Source organism: Antedon bifida, chromosome 1 (genome assembly GCF_963402885.1).
Source record: "Antedon bifida chromosome 1, ecAntBifi1.1, whole genome shotgun sequence".
In the NCBI taxonomy this organism is placed as follows: domain Eukaryota; kingdom Metazoa; phylum Echinodermata; class Crinoidea; order Comatulida; family Antedonidae; genus Antedon; species Antedon bifida.
In genome coordinates this window covers 28,449,335-28,463,958 of record NC_136226.1, presented here as the reverse complement: position 1 = coordinate 28,463,958, position 14,624 = coordinate 28,449,335, and the positions used below count along the sequence as shown (strand labels likewise).

The window sequence follows — 14,624 nt, the reverse complement described above, 5'->3', positions numbered from 1 at the left end:
TACCATCATCTTATAGAGGGTTTGTAACCAGTTTTGTCGAAAAAAAAAAGGGTCGAAATTTGCCCATTTTTGGAAAAAAATCACTGTACTATAGTACAGGGATTTTTTTCAAAAATGACCAAAATATCTACTTTTTAAAATTCAGTTATTATGCGATAATATTGCTATATATGCGCATATATTGCCTTACCATCATCTTATAGAGTGTTTGTAACCAGTTTTGTCGAAAAAAAAAAAGGATCGAAATTTGCCCATTTTTTTAAAAAATCCCTGTACTATAGTACAGGGATTTTTTCAAAAATTGCCAAAATATCGACTTTTTAAAATTCAGTTATTATACGATAATATTGCTATATATGCGCATATATTGCCTTACCATCATCTTATAGAGTGTTTGTAACCACAGTTTTGTCAAAAAAAAAAGGGTCGAAATTTGCCCATTTTTGGAAAAAAATCCCTGTACTATAGTACAGGGATTTTTTCAAAAATTGCCAAAATATCGACTTTTTAAAATTCAGTTATTATGCGATAATATTGCTATATATGCGCATATATTGCCTTACCATCATCTTATAGAGTGTTTGTAACCAGTTTTGTCGAAAAAAAAAAGGGTCGAAATTTGCCCATTTTTGGAAAAAATCCCTGTACTATAGTACAGGGATTTTTTCAAAAATTGCCAAAATATCGACTTTTTAAAATTCAGTTATTATGCGATAATATTGCTATATATGCGCATATATTGCCTTACCATCATCTTATAGAGTGTTTGTAACCAATTTTGTCGGAAAAAAAAAGGGTCGAAATTTGCCCATTTTTGGAAAAAATCCCTGTACTATAGTACAGGGATTTTTTCAAAAATTGCCAAAATATCGACTTTTTAAAATTCAGTTATTATGCGATAATATTGCTATATATGCGCATATATTGCCTTACCATCATCTTATAGAGTGTTTGTAACCAGTTTTGTCGGGGAAAAAAGGGTCGAAATTTGGCCATTTTTGGAAAAAATCCCTGTACTATTTTTTGTTTGTAACCAGTTTTGTCGAAAAATTATATATAGCGTTTCATACGTGTACTACTTGAGGTTGGTATTTCAGACAAACATCGAAAAGCCTCGAAATACCTACAGACTTGGGGCAAGTTTACCTTATACAGTACAAAAAAAACAAATTGCACAGAATATGAATTCAATCAAAATTAGAGAGTATAAAAATATAACAGTATTAACAGTCTTGATGTAATCAGTAAAACAGATACAACGATATCGCTAGGGGCCCTTACTTCCTCCTTTTGACAGCTAAATACAATTATAAACTACTTTTTTTTTACAGACTAATTAATAATACTGTATTAATTAGTAGTTAGGGAGTTGCTGTAGCCAAGAGGCTAGGACACGTGACTCGGGTTGAATTTCCAATAAGAAAAAAAAAATCCAAGTCCACCAAGATGTTAATGAGTAGCTTGTTGAAAATACTAGGCAGGATAAGGCGGTGTAGAAAGAAACTGGACACAATACCACATAATGTTGAGGTTTTGAACTTGAGTTTACCATTCACGTCAACCACAACTCCAGAGTTGACGCCCCAGTGTACTATAGTACATGGATTTTTTGGAAAAATTGCCAAAAGTGTGTCAAAACTCTGGAGTGTCTCCGGAGTTTTGCTAGTTGTTGTGAAAAGGGTATTAGTACCTAATGCTGTGTCTGCACTATCAAATTAGTTTGACAAAAAAAGTGTGATGTTTGCAAATATGGTAGTGATATGCCAAAATATGATATTGATATGACATCATCATATATGACATCACATGTTGTCAAATAAATAAAAGTGTAGACAGAGCTGTAGAACTAATATCTCATTCAATTACATTCAGAATGAATACATCACTTTAAATACTGCATTAAAAAAATGTTGGATCCACTCTACAAACCCAATTTCAAAGTACATTAACGTATTAAAAACAATTACAAAATAGATTAACCAATTAAAACGCTTGTACTTGGCAGTATGCCATTTTGTCCATCACCGTGCCAACCAACATAGCTCCTTTGTAATACGCCGCTACAGACGATCCTTTCACTAAACCGCCGTCATCACTGAGTACCTCACGTATTGCATAATTTTGCGCTGATTTTGTGGAAACATGAATTACCTAAGGGAAAAAAATGTATATATGTAAACCCACTATATGACCCCACAAGAGGTGCATCATGGGTGCGTCATTTACAAAATTTAAAAACTAGATACGTCACATCAATGAACGATGGTGTGTCGTCCCCTTACCACCCACCATATCATAAACATGGTCACAGTGTGTCAAAATGGGTGCATCATGGTCACCTAAAGGTAAATCATATTTTTGACGCACAGGTGACTCATGGTATGGTATGACTCACATCGGACAAATAACACACCTCTCTCGGTGGTCATATAGTGGGTCATACAATTGACAAGTACATTATGACTATTTTGTATGCAAAATTTATCTTCTGTTTTCAGAGGGGGGTGGGAGAAGGAAGGAATAGCCCAGTTGACCAGTTGAAAAATGTTGGTAAACTGCAAAAACCAAGTTTGCAGAAGTCTACACTAGCCAACAAACTCAAGAAAACTCCAAGTAAACAGAAAAACAATCGTAAAATAATGTCCTAATTTTTTAATTTGGAAATGTTCAGCTTACCTGTGATGGAGTAGGAAGGCTAAAATCTTGTGCATGTGAATTGAATTTGTGACCTATGGGGTGACAACCGTGCCAAATATCACCAGATTCATCCACAAATATATTATCACACATGCTCTTCATATGAATTGACTGAAAATACAAAGTATATTAATGTACTTTGAAACTAAAAGAACGTTACCAATAACACCTAATTGGCTGATTTTGTGCTTTCCTGGCAGCTAGTGACTATGATATTATATTTTCTCCTTGCGTTGTTGTAATTTGTTGATTTGTATTATATTTTGTAAAATGTATCTTTTGCCTGAATAAATAAAAATAATAATGATGATAAACATTATCAATTGAAACTTAAACCAAGACTTTTTCAACCCCATCCCAACTCCATTTGCCCATGTATCTGCTTAAACTTACCTTTACAAAACTCAGTGTGTTACTTGCTTCTCTTTTGTATACTAACATTGTATTTGAAATTAATTGATTTACATAAAGTAATCTAAAAAATAAAATAAAAATTTAAATTTAATTTAATAGATTACCAACTATAAAAAGTTATTAAATTATAAAATTTGCATTAGAAGCAAGAAAATGATTAAATATATTTATTTAAAGTATTTAAACATTTTTTATTAGTCTTAATCTCTGTCTACACTATCAAACTAGTTCCTAAATATGGTAGTGATGACATCATCGTTTCACATTTTTGTCACATAAAAAAGCCAGCTTAACAGCAAGGCAGGCTTGGATGCGTATGTGGATGCGATTGTATTGAAGAAGATAGAGGAAACGGACATGCACAGTTTAGCCGGTCTATAGTTTGAGAGCATGGCAATAACTATAGACCGGCCATTAACCAATCACATGCCGTGAATTGAAAGGTGCATGTATATAGTAAAAACTACAAATCTTACTTTTTATCTGGTGAGGTATTGATGCCATTATACATAAGGCCTTTATCCAGCACTATCTTTGCATCTTTGCCATCAAAGTAGACCACAGTACTCCAAGCACAAAGCAAAAGTGATTCTATTTTCCTTTTAATTCCTTCCCGATTTAGAGCATCATTCGTAAAGTAAAATGAACTTTTGCTTGTTGCCACGATGTCATTAATACTATATATAAAATTCAAAATAGCACTTTTAATAACAATAATTATAAGTAAGTATACAATATAATTATGCAATATGAGCATTTTGATAAAAATGTCCTCCGAACCAAAATGTAGCTTTCTAAGTCTCCAATAAAACAGACCATGTCATGTAAACACTTTTGTGACAATCAAAGTTGTTGGTGTTTCTAAAGCAGTTTTTATGGGCATGTTTTCTAAACCTCTGTCTACACTATAAAACTAGTTTGACAAAAAATGTGTGATGTGCCCAAATATGGTAGTGATATGCCTAAATATGGTAGTGATATAACATCATCATGTCCATATATGGGCACATCAAACTTTTTTGTCACCTAAAGTTTGAGAGTGTAGATAGAGCTTTAGGCTGTTTTGATCTTTGAAAAATATCTTCAAAAGGCCAAAGGTCATACCTTATCATTAACTTATGCCTGTATGTTTGTTTGTGTTTGAGTACAAGTCTATCTTGGTCAAAATCAAAGACTTCTATAGTGTCCTCTATGCCATGGTTTACTGCAAACAATCGTACAAGTCCTTGAAAAAAAAAAATGTTAATTAGAAACATTTCAGGCATTTACATGGGTGGAGTTGGCAAGGGAAGTGGGTAATTTGAGGGAATTACAATATTTAACTTCAAAATTTCACTTAGCAGTTACCATTCAACACAAAACCAAAACGTGCCTTTTCCTTTAAAGCCTCTATTCGCAACTCACCAAATCCACTTGACACACCTTTTCAGAATATTTATAAACCTTGCTTCATTCTCACACAGTGCCTTTGATAAATTTTTGAATTGGCGCTATATAAATTTCTGTTATTATTATATTATATTATTTCCCTATTTCAAATTATATTTAATACAATCTTTTTGGTACTGCTAAATGCATAATTTTAGCAACTATGCTGAAAAAGCACTTTCACATTTTGGCACACATGGCATGTCATACATATACCTGAACTAACAAACACTCACTACTCAAAACTCACATTTTCTGATATTTTTGGCAGCGCCATGAGCAATGACTGTTGGAATGGAATGATTGATTGAACTAGAATGTCATAGTTTCATAGAGTTACATTGAGTTATTCATTTCTTTTAAAATAAACAAACTAAATTACCAGTTTTTTTATCATGCCAGACATCTATACCGTGAGGTCTAAACTTAGTTTTATCAATGCTTCCCTCAATAGGAACGACCTTGGCGGGGTTGTCTGGTTGGTTAAAATCAAACGAGTATATTTGACCTTTGAAACCATGCATGATTAAATCTGTATTTGGGTTAATATGGAAATGGTCCATTCCCTTTGAAAAAAAAAAGTTAATAATTAAATTTTCTTTAAAAATAGAAAAGCAACAACAAAAGAATATCTGTAAATGAATTAACTACATTTGTTCTGAAATGATATGTACAGTATATTCAGTGATGTAACGGCTAAGAGCGCTCACTGGCTAAACACAATTAGGTAGGATCTAAAATTAAATATTGAAAAATGTAATTTTTTAAAAAACTTGGTAATGATGATATGCCATTCGTTAACTGGTAAATGGTACAAAACAAAAAAAGAAATCATTAAAACTCACTGATGAAATGAGTGCAAGTCCATTTGGTAAAACAAAAATATCTTCTGAACCATTTACTGTTGAAGAAAGTAATTTAGTACCGTTAATACTAATTAATAATAGTTAGGCCAATATGATGATGGGCCCAAAGTCTCATATTTATTTATGTTATTAGTATATGCTGTTACCACCAGCAGGAATTTAATGTAGGCATACACTATTTGCTATGAATCTGATGACTAATCAACATTACTAATGCTATAAAATATTTACTATAAGATAGCAACAGACTTTTATATAGGCATACATATTAGTACTTCTTTTTTCCATTATTGAATGAAACTTACCGATACCAGGAACCACCCTACATGGTCCTGGTCTGTGGTTGTAAATGCTTTTATGATAGCCCATGATGATACTAAAAAAAAATTGTTACAAATTTAAGGCCTAATACTAAATACGTACTACCCAAACTTCATAAGGTTGTACATTTTTTCCCAAAGATTAGTACTCTGTAAAAGTACAGTATATAAATTAATTAAAATATAGTAGTAGGCTACAGTCAGAGATTGTTATCAATTGTTTAAAGAAAAATCACGAAAAGGGGAATTCCCTTCGTCTTGCTAATGTAAAGACAATGGGAATTTCCCGCTTCATAAAAGCCAAAACAAAGGGAAGTCCCCGCTTGTACAACGCGACAGAAAATGTACATTAAAACCATAATGAAACATTATAAATTTCAATAGCTTAATTTCTTTGCATTTTATTAATTTCATTAGCTAACCTAGAGGACCATATATGCAGCACAGAGCACAGTTGGCGGAAGTTAAGTAAATCTAGGCCTAGGCATGGAGTTATAACTCCATGATCTAGGTCTAGATCTTCCACTGCTTGCCGAGTGGAAGATATGGGACGGGTGAAGCTAGCTAGCTTAACACATTTTACATAACAAAACAAGGCGATCCACAAACGCTTACCCTAGTGTGATAATATGGTGGAAAATGATAGCTATCCCACCAACAACTACAATTGCTTTTAGCATGATTGTAGTTTTGAAATAGGCCTAGGTTATAAAAATATATCTGTAGAATCTTCCCAGGGAGGTGGTGGTCTGGTATCGCAACGCAATCGCAAAGGACAAAGTACAGATACAGGTTTGTCATGTTCGTTCATGCGTTTCGACCGCGTCATGCATGAAACGCTATCCATGCCAATAATAAATTTTGGGTCGGAATTTATTAGATCGATCCAAATAAAACTACTGTATATTTTATTTATTTTCTTTCATTGCAGAAACATAAAAGGGGAGCACTGAGGAGAGACAAGAAAAGACAACTATCGCCAAAGGGTGTGTCTCTCTCTGTATTTCAGAATAATAAATGTATCGCCTATTCCGACTTTTTAATAATTGTTAATGAAAACATCTTCACATCAGAGTAGAAAATAAATTATAATATAATGTTTTTTATAGATTAAATCAGTTATTTATTCAAATATAAATTGACAATTGTCTTTAGTAAACTAGTACTGATCACTTTATAATTGTTTTAAAATTGTTATTCTATATCATATTTATATTTAAGTCCATATATATATATCTTATAGAGTGGAAACGACTAGTAACTAAAGTACTGTATTGTTATAGGGAAAAAAAACATTATTGGAGGTTAAAGGGTAGCTCCGGGCATAACATTCTTAATGTTTATTATAATGAACCTTTTCAACAACAATAACCCCACTTATTTTTCATCAGCGGTAAAGCAGAATTACCATCATGAAATACCTATAAGTTGAATATGTAAATTTCTCTACAAATTTAAATATCATTGAATATGTAAATTTAAGAGAAATTTTTATGCTACTAGACAACATTTTAACAGTAGCAAATTTTGCAATAATCATTTGAATAAAAGAAAAATGACACTGTTTTACATTTACAATTAACATTTAAGACATTAAATGTCAGAAAAATACATACTTAATTATAAAAGACTTAGATCAGTTTAAAGACATCTAAGCATCTGTTTTAAGTACATTATTATTTTTGAAAATTTAAATATGATTAAATGTGAGGAAAAAACATTCATAGTACTGTAGTATTGTGAAAGACTAACAGTGTTTTTGTTAAAATATGATTAAAATGCCACAATTTTGCAATACGCCATTTTGTCTAAAACTGTGCCAATCAACATAGCGCCTCTATAGTATGCTGCCACCGACGATCCTGACACCAGGCTTCCATCGTTGCTAAGCACTTCACTGATCTCGTAACGTTTTCTGCTCTTGTCTAAAAACTTTACATTTATTACCTGAAAAATTAGCAAATGTAATTATTTTACAAGTTGTTAAGCCTAGCGTAGTGTTTATTTTACAAGTTGTTAGGGCCTAGCCTAGTGCATAAATAGTCATAGTAGTGCTCAACAAGAACTTTCGCATTGAACCTACATCGTGTGAATGGCTGAGCGGTTAAGACAGTGGAACCGTAATTACGTGTGGTTCTGCTGGTAGAACGAGTCTTCTCGGATAAGGAGTAGAGGGTTACCCCGGTGACTCGGCCACTGTCGCACACAGTCACTTATCATAACTGGGGCCTCAGGGAGAACAGTCTTTTACTGAAGAGGCTACTTATAATAATAAATATAAAAACAACTCCAGCAAATTGTACTTGTTATACTAACCAATAGGAATTTGCAGATGTTGTCGAAAGTCACTTACCTGAGACGGAGATGGTAATGACAAGTTCTGTGCATGTGACTGAAACATGTGACCAATTGGATGACAACCTTGCCAGATATCACCAGCCTCATCAACAAACACATTGTCACAAAGACTGTCAAACTTCATACTCTGAAAAAAAAAAATTTAAATTTAAATAAAAAAAAAAAAGTGACTTGTTGCACACTACATTGTGTGTATATATAATTAAGTTGTGTACTTATATACAATTAAGTTGTGTACTTATGTACAATTACGTTGTGTACTTATATACAATTAAGTTGTGTACTTATATACAATTAAGTTGTGTACTTATATACAATTAAGTTGTGTACTTATATACAATTAAGTTGTGTACTTATATACAATTAAGTTGTGTACTTATATATATTTAAGTTGTGTACTTATATACAATTAAGTTGTGTACTTATATACAATTAAGTTGTGTACCATTAAGTTGTGTACTTATGTACCATTAAATTTTGTACTTATGTACAATTAAGTTGTGTACTTATATACAATTAAATTGTGTACTTATATACAATTAATTTGTGTACTTATTTACAATTAATTTGTGTACTTATATACAATTAAGTTGTGTACTTATGTAAAAGAAGAACAATGCTAGGCCTTAAACACATTGTAAAATACTGTAAGCACTATGCTAGACCTAAACAACTTTGATCAACAAAACAGATTGAAATAAAATGTTTGGCCAAGCTTTAAGGCATGGGTAAGCCATGGCCATAAAATCAGCACAGGCTCAAGACTCTCTTTAACCACAAAACAAGTCTAAGTACTGTAGGTTGTGTGCACTGGAAAATGCATCTTGTAGTAGTAGGGGTTACCACGGTGTACTGGCCCTGGCAGCCCCTGTGGACAGACAAATTATCGTTATTTATTAACTGCTTGGCACGAAGAGATCCTTAGGGGAGATGAAAGTAGTACAGTTTGTCGTCAACACATATGTGCAATTCAGTCCAGTTACACTGCAAAATCATGTGACCAATGTGCTTACTTCAATCAACGACAGAGAATTATCTGATTCTCGTTGCCATATATGCATTGCCCCACCGGCCAAAACTTCATTCACATACACTATTCTATAATATAATAAAAGAAAATGCGAAATAAATAGCATAGCATCTTTTGGGTACAACAAAAACAGTTCATTATAGTAGGGACAACTCTATTTTTTAATAAATTACTTTTTATCTGGCGACATGTTGATTCCATTAAATCCATGGCCACCGTCCACAATGATCTTTGCTTCTTTACCATCATAGTATCCAAAGTTAGCCCATGCTCTCATTAACAGGCCTTCAAATACACGCTTTATACCATGGTGGTAACCGTCATTGGTGAAGTAAAAGCTATCGGGCCCAGTAGCTGCTACATCATTAACACTGTTTAAAAAAAACCAAAGAGAAGCATTTTACACTACAAAATATCAAGATTTTTTTTATAAATATTACTACATACGTCATTCGTCATTGTAATTGTTTTCTACAATTTACAATGAAGTCCAACATTCTTTTAGGCCATTGAGTACATTCCAATTTTTCCAAATGGATTGGTCTTTGGTCTATAGCAAAACACAAAATATTTCAAATCAAACGGTAACATAAATCAAAATTGGAGCTTATCTTTAATTAAACAATGTAATACACACAGAATTTAATTGCCATTTTTTCCCCAAATTGTTGGCAAAATGGGTAAAACTTTAACAAAGTATTTTTGATGATCTATTTTCTGGTTTTAGGTCTCCACCAAATGGCTCAAGCAGTTGTTTTAATTCTTAAAACGTTGTAGTCCATGGCGACTTCAATCTATCAGTTAAAGTGAACCCAGTTAATAGTGTACCAATTGCCCTTTTTGAATGCCAACCAGGGCCGTAGCCACCAGTATGGTTTGTAAGGTTTCAACCTGACCACTTTTTCACAGAGGCCTTTGACAACCCAGTGGCTTGAACAGAAATTATTCCCTTTTTTGGCAAAAAACCTGACCACTTTATGGCTACATCCCTGCCACCCTGATGGGCTAACAATTTACCTGTAAAACAGTTTGTCTTGGATAGTTTTATGATGTTTCAAAACCATCCTTTGAAAACCCAGTGGCTTGAACAGAAATTATTCCCTTTTTTGGCAAAAAACCTGACCACTTTATGGCTACATCCCTGCCACCCTGATGGGCCAACAATTTACCTGTAAAACAGCTTGTCTTGGATAGTTTTATGATGTTTCAAAACCATCCTTTCTTGATCGAAATCAAACACTTCTATTGCGTCCACAGATGCATAGTGATTCACAACAAACAGACGTACCATACCTGAAAAGATGAATAAAACCAAAGAATATATATCAGAAGAATGAGTATTCCGCGGTTTTCCCTGTAACAGTAATGCGTTAGGGCATACCGCATAAAGTCAGGATGTATATAACTTCTTCGGTCACATTAATCTAAGCCTGGATCACCAGTACTGTTTTCATGATAAAAAATATTATCAACTACATGCCAGTTTGGATACTTAATTGCTCGTAAATTACAGTTCATGTCAACTACCGGGCGCGTTGTTTTTGACATAGTTTTACAAAAGATAGTTTTTTAATATTTCAATATTGTTTCTTGTTTCTGGTAGAAAAAATAAATATTGATTAAATTTTACATTGTGGCTTATTTAATAACATATATTTTATAGTAATTTATATCATAAAAACATTACTTGATTTACCGGGTGTAGATTATTACGCGGAAATGGAAAAGAATAGACCATGCTGGAAACGCATGGTTGATGTTTTGTTGTTTTAAACCTTACTTTGTGAACTAATTTAGCATGGTAAACTAATTTTTCTAGGTGTGATGTACAATAGTTTGTTATTAAATATTTTCTATGTATTTAATGTATAATGTCTATTAAGTCTTCTTTAATCTTTATACATCTGCTCGTGTGAGGGTGGTTGCTGGTCTATAAATTGGAATAGGCGGTTGAACCTTATAAATTCCTCCAATGGACTTGAAAAAGTCATATAGCAAATATTTGTGGTGAAATTGAAAAACAAACAGCAAAAAACCTGTTTTTCCATCTTGCCATACATCAAGGCCATGCGGTCTTAAGCCATTATTTTTAGGAACATCGCCCTCTATCGGTATAAGCTTTGCTTCTTCGTCTGGTTTGTTAAAATCAAATCGGTAAATGCCTCCTTCAAACTGGCGTATTCTAGGATCATTCCCTTCTGTATAATGGTCCAGTGAAATACCCTATAATTAGACAAAAACTATTAACTGAAATTGTGATAATTTGTTATTACAGTCTAAAGACCAATTTACAGAGACGAGCGGTTATGGTAATGAAAGTATAGAATCTATGTTATTCCTTATGACCATTTACACAAAGAGCAGACGGGTGGTTTCTGCAAAGGATAGATACAGATTCTACGTGGGCCAAGCTACAAGGTTTTCCGCTTACCGTTACCACCACTCAAATTTTATTGCATTGCGATACCAGAGGCGGATCTTGGATTTTTTAAACGGTGAAGGGCTGACAATTAATAATAATAGTCTGTCAAAAATAGGCAGCAAAGAGTAGTTCATAATTTTAATTTAGATGTCAAAAGGGAGAGGGCGCACACTCCAAATCATTACCATAAAAATATTGATAATGCAAAATGATCCAGTACTATACATTATCAAATTACTAGTTTGACAAAAAAAAGTGTGATGTGCCCAAATATGGCAGTGATATGCCCAAATATGGTAGTAATATGACATCATCGTGTCACATTTTGTTTGTTTGTGTAGACAGAGCTTAATAATGCAATCATTTTGGCATTCTAATCTATATTATAATATTAAACATATAATTTTGATTTATTTGAGAAAAATGTTATTACCGAACTGATGAACGCCAGTCCATTTGGCAGCACATAGATGTCTTCGGAACCATTAACTGGAATATGAAATATAAACCAAAAATAATTGTAAATTGGGTCTATTGAAGTCAAATGCAATAGTATATTAACATAATAGTACAGCCACACCCCCAAAAAATGCAATATGATCTGCTGGTTTAGGCCTAGACCCACCTAGGTTTTTCCATGCAAAACCTAAAATGTTTTGCTGTATGGTGAAATGTTATCTTAACAATAATAATGTAATTTCCAGACATCAAATGTGTCATTTTTTTCAAAAAGAATATTATAAGCCTTATAATGCAATACTGTAGTTATGCATTTACAATTTTCGCATCACCCAGATGGCAACTAGATTATACCTTGTAGGTACATTGTATCCTGATAGTTCTACATTGTTAACTGAACAATTTATTAGAGAGCAGTAGCGTAACAAATATGAGCACTTGCTGGCTAAACCCAGGGGTCCAGAGCTTATGTGGGCCCAGAGCTTATGTGGGTCCCAGAGTTTATGTGGGCCCAGAGTTTATGTAAGCCACAAAGCTTATGTGGGCCTCAGAGCTTATGGGGCCCCAGAGCTTATGTGGGCCCCAGAGTTTATGTGGTCCCAGAGCTTATGTGGGCCCCAGAGCTTATGTGGGTCCCAGGGCTTATGTGGGCCCCAGAGCTCATGTGGGCCCCAGAGTTTATGTGGGCCCCAGAGCTTATGTGGGCCCCAGAGTTTATGTGGCCCCAGAGCTTATGGGGCCCCAGAGCTTATGGGGGTCCCAGGGCTTATGTGGGCCCCAGAGTTTATGTGGCCACAGAGCTTATGTGGGCCACAGAGCTTATGGGGCCCCAGAGGGGCCCCAGAGCTTATGGGGGCCCAGAGCTTATGGGGGTCCCAGGGCTTATGGGGGCCCAGAGCTTATGGGGGTCCCAGAGCAGTGCCTAGAGGGAAAAATAAAATATGTCGAGAAAGCCCGAGACCTCCAGCGTTGGAGGGCCACTTAGGGTTCCTAAACCAGGTCTCTATGAAACACCCTGTAAAAGAGATGCAGTGTTGAACTTACCTATACCAGGTACTACTCTGCATGGACCTGGCTTATGATTGTGGATAGTTTTAAATACACCCAAGATTTGTCTAAAAAAGAATTTCAAAAGCATATATTTAAATCATTCAAGATTTATTGTCCCCCCACAAACATGAAATATAAAGATTAATAAAATCAGATTTTGAATAGCCCATTTTTCAGTTTTAATAAAGTTATTTACTTCTGTAGAAAAAAAATTAACAAAAATAATTATTTCACTTATAAAAAGACAAAAGAAACGATTAAATCCAACAAAAAAAACCATTGGCTGACAGCCAATTTGGCTATTTCGTCTTTTCAATTTTTTAAGTAAATAATTTTTTTCCGATCCAATTTCTGGCCAAAGTGAATAACTACTATGTGACATTAAAATGGTATATTCCACAAAAATATAAAATTTTTTTTTTTTTTCAGGGGGACAATTATATCTTAAAAGATGCGATTTGGTAAAAATCTTTAAATTCTAACTTAATTCAGTCTTTGACTGAATGATATGGCCACACTGACGGATATGAACTTTGAGCGGAAGCGCTACCTTCCACCAGTTCAGTTTACTAGGCCTATGGCTGGGTGGGCCTTTACACTCTAATAAGCAGACCAGTCAGTGCTGGCCTACTAGTCCTATAGGCCTAGTCTAAAAGTCTAGGTAGTTTTAACATTTACTAAAGTAACAGAAAGTGTTTTCTTACGCTATTAAGAAGATGTGTCGCGCAAATATGGCCAAAAAACCAATGAAAAGTAACTTCTTCCACATAATTACTTCAATCAAGATGATACGCTTCAATAACGCCGAGACAACCCTGGATATAAATATTCATTTTTTAATATGAATATTTATATTTAGGGTGTTTTAACTGTCCAATGGATTTTTTAGACTCCGTACTTACCTAAATGTTATTCGTATTGGTCAGGAGGGGTTTATTTAAAGGAGGGGTTTATTTAAGGGAGGCGTTTATTTGGGGGAGGCGTTTATTTTTTGAATGCAAACATGTATTATCAAATAAATACCCCATAGATATAAAAAAAATAAAAATACAACACAATCGATATCAAGAAGTGATAAAACACAGTAAAAATCAAAATGGTTACTTATTGTAGATCATGTCAATCAATGAATTCTACTACAAATAGAAATGTGTTGTAATACATTATTGTATATAATGCACGTGGCGGGACGATTATTCAAATAAATATGATATGCCATTTGAATAATTATGATGAAGACATTTAATAAAAGTAGCAGATAATTTCAGTTTTTTTTTTCTCCTTTTTGTACACTTTCTGCTGACACACCATTGCTCAATCACACACCCCTTTTGCTTGCACTCCCCTTGCACTCCACCAACAGGACACACTGTGCTCGCCTTGCCAAGATACTCGACAGTCCTTTTATCGTATATGCTGCGACAAATACCAACAGTAACTGTAGTTTGCTATCTATTATGTGGCGTGGAACTGATCTTGGCGCAGGTTGTGACGCAACAGCTTTAATATCATCAGGTTTTCCAATTAATTTACCATGCCTACATCATCCTAATTGTACCTTTGTTTTATTTCATTTATTT

The 14,624-nt window shown here is 34.0% G+C and overlaps 2 protein-coding genes across 2 annotated transcripts; both read right to left on the bottom strand.

Annotated features, from left to right (window-relative positions):
- Positions 1-1,182: 1,182 nt before the first annotated feature.
- Positions 1,183-6,482, bottom strand: LOC144854097 (serum paraoxonase/arylesterase 1-like). Its single transcript, XM_078712020.1, has 9 exons — positions 6,341-6,482; positions 5,711-5,781; positions 5,385-5,440; positions 4,922-5,105; positions 4,216-4,336; positions 3,588-3,788; positions 3,091-3,172; positions 2,677-2,808; positions 1,183-2,151 (listed from the first exon to the last, which is right to left on the bottom strand). Exons 1-9 carry the CDS (start codon positions 6,403-6,405, stop codon positions 1,984-1,986), a joined length of 1,080 nt encoding a protein of 359 aa, XP_078568146.1. The 5' UTR covers positions 6,406-6,482; the 3' UTR covers positions 1,183-1,983.
- A 361-nt stretch (positions 6,483-6,843) lies between these two features.
- On the bottom strand, positions 6,844-13,824 carry LOC144848530 (serum paraoxonase/arylesterase 2-like). The gene is made up of 9 exons (XM_078705323.1): positions 13,749-13,824; positions 13,039-13,109; positions 11,969-12,024; positions 11,150-11,336; positions 10,283-10,406; positions 9,287-9,484; positions 9,097-9,181; positions 8,079-8,210; positions 6,844-7,672 (listed from the first exon to the last, which is right to left on the bottom strand). Exons 1-9 carry the CDS (start codon positions 13,811-13,813, stop codon positions 7,499-7,501), a joined length of 1,092 nt encoding a protein of 363 aa, XP_078561449.1. The 5' UTR covers positions 13,814-13,824; the 3' UTR covers positions 6,844-7,498.
- Between the last annotated feature and the right edge of the window lie 800 nt (positions 13,825-14,624).

Bases quoted from the DNA above. Each gene is read 5' to 3' on its own strand.
- LOC144854097 (XM_078712020.1), bottom strand. From the start codon at position 6,405: ATGCTAAAAGCAATTGTAGTTGTTGGTGGGATAGCTATCATTTTCCAC. The intron at 5,782-6,340 runs GTAAGCGTTTGT...ATTTTTTTTTAG, and splicing joins CACCATATTATCACACTAGG to TATCATCATGGGCTATCATA. The intron at 5,106-5,384 runs GTGAGTTTTAAT...TTTTTTTCAAAG, and splicing joins GACTTGCACTCATTTCATCA to GGAATGGACCATTTCCATAT.
- LOC144848530 (XM_078705323.1), bottom strand. From the start codon at position 13,813: ATGTGGAAGAAGTTACTTTTCATTGGTTTTTTGGCCATATTTGCGCGA. The intron at 12,025-13,038 runs GTAAGTTCAACA...TTCATATTCCAG, and splicing joins CAGAGTAGTACCTGGTATAG to TTAATGGTTCCGAAGACATC. The intron at 11,337-11,968 runs GTAATAACATTT...GTCTAATTATAG, and splicing joins GACTGGCGTTCATCAGTTCG to GGTATTTCACTGGACCATTA.